The sequence below is a fragment of the Wolffia australiana genome, chromosome 17, assembly GCF_029677425.1.
Source record: "Wolffia australiana isolate 7733 chromosome 17, ASM2967742v1".
Classification (NCBI taxonomy): domain Eukaryota; kingdom Viridiplantae; phylum Streptophyta; class Magnoliopsida; order Alismatales; family Araceae; genus Wolffia; species Wolffia australiana.
Window position 1 is genome coordinate 12,019,942 of NC_135851.1, and position 6,306 is coordinate 12,026,247.

At 55.3% G+C, this 6,306-nt stretch overlaps 1 protein-coding gene across 1 annotated transcript; it reads left to right on the forward strand.

The window, feature by feature from the left end:
- Positions 1–1,540: 1,540 nt before the first annotated feature.
- LOC144714339 (pentatricopeptide repeat-containing protein At2g39620-like) lies at positions 1,541–4,819 on the forward strand. The gene has a single exon (XM_078589063.1). It carries the CDS (start codon positions 1,683–1,685, stop codon positions 4,710–4,712), a length of 3,030 nt encoding a protein of 1,009 aa, XP_078445189.1. The 5' UTR covers positions 1,541–1,682; the 3' UTR covers positions 4,713–4,819.
- Positions 4,820–6,306: the final 1,487 nt, after the last annotated feature.

The window sequence follows — 6,306 nt, forward strand, 5'->3', positions numbered from 1 at the left end:
ACTGATGACCCAGACGAACATGACCGAACGTACCCGCGCCCGCCGATTCCGCCGTCCGCCGATGCCGCCATCCACCGTCCACCGTCTACAGCTCTCTTTCCGTTTTTCGTGTATTTTGGATTCAAATTTTCGAATCCAAAATACACGGAATTAACTTAAGAATGTAATTCGATGTGGATATCGAAAACCAATATCCACACCCCATATCCGATGTCGTCATCCTCCCCCCTGAGACGGAGACTGATGACGACATCGAGACGGATATCGGTATCGGATATCGGCACTGTAGCAACCGATATCCGATACCGATATCCGATATCTGGATATCGAAAAGAACGGATACCGAAAATTGCCTTTCCGGTATCCGACGCAACATCCGCCTCAATACCATCATCCGGTACAGGTATCAGGACGGGTGAACACTACAAACGTGCGACCCACTAAAACAGGTGGGAAGTTTTGAATACAGCTGCAGATGGAGGGAAAAAGGGACAATAAATAAAGACCACGATCAAGAAACGGGCAGATTTCTTCGTTTCCTACTTGGCTAAATTGAGAGTCCTGACAGAAACAGAGGAAGGGAAAATACAGATGAAAATACAGATAAGTAATCTTCAAGATAGATGTGAGAAAATTTTTGACGACAAATCAGAGATGACAAATGGAAATAAATTTCCGAGATATAGGTTGAATGGGAAATAAAAAATCAGGAGATTGATTTGGGGTGTCCAGAGATCTGAAAGATAGGATCTGAAAAAACAGGCCTGAGAACTTTTGAAAAATATATTCGAGAGATTTCAAAAACCACATATCATAGATAGATCTGAGAATGAACCGAGAAGAAAATAGAAATGCAGAGACCTGAAAAAAAAAAACCGAAATGCAGCGATTTGAAATTTGAAATTTGAAATGCAGTTCGAGAACAAAAAACAATACAACATTTTCAAATCCAGAGAGCAGAATGATTTCAAAAATAGAGAACGGGGAGGATCCAAGAACGCCGAGACTAGAATGATTTCTGCGTTCAAGGCTAAAATGAGGTTTCAAGAAATTGATATTAAAGATAAGAGATACAACTCAATCAAGAGAAGTGCATCGATGTTTTATGAATGAACAATATAACTTGAACAATGAACAAATAATTATATCTGTCCATCGCGGATCCAAAAAAGAGAGAGGACATGAAACCTTCCTTGGGGAAGTCTTTTCTGTCCGAAAGAGAGAAACCAGTGCCCAAGTGATCCCAGGACTCGCCCCTTTTAATAAAGGAGGACATAATCCTCCCAAGTCTAGTCCTAACTTATCACATAATGACAAGTCCACTTAAGAAACTAAAGTTCGTAATTGAGATTTTTGAAAACCACCCAACAGAGTGACAAACTTGAGTGAGAGATGAACAGTTTTTTTGAAAAGAAAAATCAAGATCTGAGCTCTGCACAGGGGAAGAAAGAACGCTCAAAGCCGAAAAGTCTCTGAGATCTGCAAAGATGGAAATGTGGATGGTAATTCAAGTTTGAAAGTCAAAGAAGTTTCATATCATTTGAAAAACGATGAACGTCAAGAGAAGACGCGCCCGTCATCGCGCTTTCAGCCCGAGCGGTGCGATTGGTCTCCGTTAAACAGCCCGACGAGACGTTACAGGACGGGCGACTCAGCAGCGCTATGCGGCGTTCGCGGGAACGATGCCTCTCCGGCGACCCTTATCCCGTTCTCTCTGCACCGCGGCAGCGTCGCGGGGGTCTGTGCTCGGACGGGATTTCCGCCGGCAGCCCTCTGCGATCGACCCGTTGCCAGTCCTCCGATCGCGGCCAGGCGCTGGCCGCTTACGAGCTGCCCACGCCCTCGTCACCGTCCTGGGCTTGCTCTCAAATGCCGCCTCCCTGCTCGCGACCTGCTACGCGTCTCTCGGGCTCCTATCCCCGGCCGAGACCCTCCTCTACTCGACGGCGGACGCCGGGATCCGGGCATGGAACGCGATGATCAGAGCTTACAGCAATGCCGGCTGCCCGGCGGACGCCCTCCGCTGCTTCTCGGCGCTGCTGCGTTGCGGTCCGCATCCCGACAAATACACCTTCCCCCTGGCTCTCAGGGCTTGCGCCGCCGCCGGAGACGCGGCCACGGGGGAGTTCATCCACAGCAAGGCCGCTCGGCGGGGCCTCGACGCCGACGTCTACGTGCGCACCGCGCTGGTCGACATGTACGCCAAAAAGGGGATGCTTGGAATCGCGCGGGAGCTGTTCGAGACAATGCCCCAGAGGGACGTGGTATCGTGGAACGCCTTGATCTCTGGCTTCGCGAGGTCCGGCGATCCCCGGGCGAGCTTGGCGCTTCTGAGCAGGATGTCGTCTTCTGCCGGCGTGCCCCCAAACTCGATCACCCTCCTGAGCCTGTTCCCCGCCATCTCCGACCTGTCGGACGTCTTCACGTGCAGGGCAGCGCACGGCTTCGCGGTGCGGAGGCGCTGGGCGTCGAGCGTCGGCAACGGGTTGATCGACACCTACTGCAAGTGCGCAAGCGTCTGGGACGCTCGCCGGGTCTTCGACGGAATGTCCTCGGCCAGCAGAGACGCCGTCTCCTGGGCGTCGATGATCTCTGGCTACGTCAACAACGGCCTCTTCGCCGAGGCGCTGGACCTGTTCGACCGAATGAGCGAGGGCGAGGCCGAGCCGAACCAGGTTTCCGTGGTGGCCGCGTTGATGGCGGCCTCGGAGACGAGAGATGTGACCAGAGGAGAAGAGATCCACGCTTTCGCGAGGAGGGAGGGAATCGATACCCGGGTCGCGGTCGCGACGGCGCTGGCGACCATGTACGCCAAGTGCGGGGACTACGCAGAAGCGAGACGTCTGTTTGACGGGATGGAGGACAAGGACGTGGTCGCCTGGTCTGCGGCGATCTCCGCGTCGACCCAGGCGGGCCAACCGGCGGCCGCCCTCTCCCTCTTTGCCGAGATGCGGTCGAGCGGCGTCGAGCCCAACCGCGTGACGCTGCTCAGCTTGCTCCCGGCCTGCGCACAGATGGAGGACGGCCGGCCGGGGAAGGCCGCCCACGGCTTCGCGCTGCGGGCGGGGCTCGGCGGGGACGCCTCTGTTCTCTGCGCTGTGGTGGCCGCCTACGCGAAGCTGGGGCTCTTTCCCTCGGCGCGCGCGCTGCTCGATGCCGTGCCCTGCTGCGAGGACGTCGTCGCGTGGAATTCCCTGATCAACGCGTACGCGCACAAGGGGGACGCCTGCGCCGCCGTGGAGGCCTTCCGCCGCATGCGGCGGATGGGCGTGCTCCCCGATCCGGGGACGATGGTCGGCGTCCTGCCCGCTTGCTCGCTGCTCAACGATCGGGGGGGGGGCGCGTCCGCCCACGCGCTGGTCGTCAAGAGCGGCCTCGGCTTCGACTCCCACGCGCAGAACGCGCTCGTGGACCTGTACGCCAAGTGCGGCGACTTCGCGGCGGCGGAGAGCTTGTTCCGCGCGGCCGTCGCCGGCGCCGACGACACCATCCTGTGGAACACGATGATGGCCGGGTACTCGCAGAACGGGCGCTGCCTGGAGGCCGTCTCGCTCTTCTGTGAAATGCGGAGACGGGGCAATCTGAAGCCGGACGTCGTCACCTTCGTCTCCGTCCTCCCCGCCGTCGCCTACCTCGCGGCCCTCCGGGCGGGCACGGCGCTGCACGGCGCGGCCGTGAAGGGCGGGGTCGAGTCCCAGGCGGCGGTGGGAAACAGCCTCATCGACATGTACTCCAAGTGCGGGCGGGTGGATCTCGCCGGGGAGTTGTTCGACCGGATGGGGCCCAAGGACGTGGTCTCGTGGAACGCCATGATCTCCGGGTTGGCGGCCCACGGCCAGGGCGAGGCGGCCGTGAGGCTGTTCGGCAGGATGCGCGAGGCCGGCGTCGAGCCCGACTCGCTGTCCTTGCTCGCGGCGCTGTCCGGCTGCCGCCACGGGGGTCTGGTAGAGGAAGGGAGGAGAATCTTCTCCGAATGCGCGGGCGGAAGGCCCGGGCCCAAGGTCGAGCACTACGCGTGCCTGGTGGACCTGCTGGGCCGGGCCGGGCGGCTGGACGAAGCCTGGGGCCTGGTCCGGGCGATGCCGATGGAGCCCGACGCGGCGGTGTGGGGGGCTCTGCTGGGGGCCTGCCGGACGCACTCCAACGCGCGGCTGGGGGAGGAGGCCCTCGAGAACCTGGTCCGGCTCGAGCCGCGGAACGCGGCCCATCACGTGGTGCTGTCCAACATCTACGCGCAGCTGGGGAGGTGGGCGGACGCCAGGCGCGCCAGGGCGAGGGTGGGGCGCGCAGGGCTGAGCAAGACGCCGGGATGCAGCTGGGTGGAGGTGAAGAACAGGGTCCACGCGTTCAGGGCGGGGGACCGGTCGCACCCGCAGTACGCGAGCATGAGCCGGCTCTGGGACGACCTGCGGAGGAGGATGGAGGCGATGGGGTACGTGGCGGACGCGAGCGCCGCGCTGCAGAACGTGGAGGACGAGGAGAAGGCGTCCTTCCTGGACGCCCACAGCGAGCGGCTGGCCCTCTCGTTCGCCCTCGTCAGCACGGAGCCGGGCGTCACCATTCACGTCGTCAAAAACCTGCGCGTATGCGGAGACTGCCACGCCGTGACGAAGCTCATCTCGATCATCACCGCCCGCCGGATCATCGTCCGGGACGCCAGCCGCTTCCACCACTTTGAAAACGGCGTCTGCTCCTGCCGCGACTTCTGGTGACTGGTGATCTCAATCTCAGCTCCTCGTCCTGGCCGTCCAAGTGTACACGGGTTTAATATGATTTTAAGAAAAGAGATTAATGAGAATGATAAACAGTTTTGGTTGTTTTTTAAAGGCCAAAAATACACGTCGCATTTTGTATATTGTTATTGAAATATTTTAAAAAATTTATGTTACCATTTAGAGTGATTTTGTACATTTAAATTCTTGTCAAAGGAAGTTCGAGAAAAGTATATGAATTAAATCATAAGAATTCATTTTTATTTTGGCCACAAACAGCCTAGAGTCAGCCTAATATAGACATCCTCATTTAAGTAGGAAAAGGGGATGGAGGCCCAGAGGGCATAGAGTGTATAGTACCTGTGTTGGGGTTTGTCAGCCCCCCACTGGGAGAATGCGGGAGATGGGGGACTTGACGTGTCAAAGCCCCATGAGGGGCACACGGGAATCGAGGTGCGCCCCCTCCCCTCTTGTCCTTTGTGAGAAATGGCCCATTTGGGGCCCATTTCTCTGTTATTTAAAGGGGTTTTCATCCCCCTTGAACCCTAATCCGAATTTGCAGCCGTCAAGTGTGTTTTGTTTATTCTTCTTGTCTCTTCCTCTCTTCTCCTCTCTTTCTCCTCTCTCTCTCCCCTTTTGTTTTGTCTTCATCACTCCTTGGTGGCTACTCCCTTGGCTTGGGAGTTGAAGGAGTTGCTCTACTGCACCACATGAGAAGCTAGTGCCCTGCACCGAGAGCCTTGCGCGTTGACATCACGCCGGTGACGTAAAGAGGTTCTTGTTATCTGTCTATAAACGCCGACATACTTATCTTGTCCGAGTTGATTCCGCATTTCTACCGTAGCATCTTGGGTTTGATTTACTCCATTCAGGTCGTTTTCTTCAACAAGTGGTATCAGAGCTATTTGGTTGTTTTACTCGGATTTGATATGGCGTCGTCTTCATCTTGTTGTGATGTAGAGAAGCTAGACAGTTCGTTGAACTTTAACCTGTGGCAGTAGTGGGTGTACAATCTGTTGATCCAGCAAGATTTGACGTTGACCTTGGACGGGCCGAAGCCTGATAATATTATGGCAGCTGATTGACACAAGTATCAACATAAGGGCATGAGCACCATTCAGTCGTCTTTATCTGATAGTGTTCTTTATCATGTTCTTAGTGACAAAGATCCCACGGCAATTTGGAATAAGTTGGCGAAGCGCTTTGCATCAAAGTCTATGATGAGTAAGTTGATATGGCGTAGAAGAGACGATTGTTTGGGTTACGTATGGCCGAAGGTGCTGATTTATCTGTTCATATTAATTATTTTAATCAGTTGATTACACATCTGATGAAGATTGAGGAGGTGTTTCTCTGAAGAGAACAAAGTGATATTTCTGCTTGCTTCTCTTCCCGGGTTTATGACCACCTCATGACGACCTTGTTGTAAGGAAGCAAAAGCCCCGGGTCTTGAGGAGGTTATTACAACTTTGATGAAGTATTTTTAGCATAAGAAAGGATATGAAGATACCCATGGCGCAGCATTCTACATGAAGAATGAGAAGGAATGTGGACGGCAGAAGGAGAAGGGGAAGTCAAGAGAGAAGAACCATCG

Coding starts and splice junctions, on each gene's coding strand:
- LOC144714339 (XM_078589063.1), top strand. CDS start 1,683: ATGCCTCTCCGGCGACCCTTATCCCGTTCTCTCTGCACCGCGGCAGCG.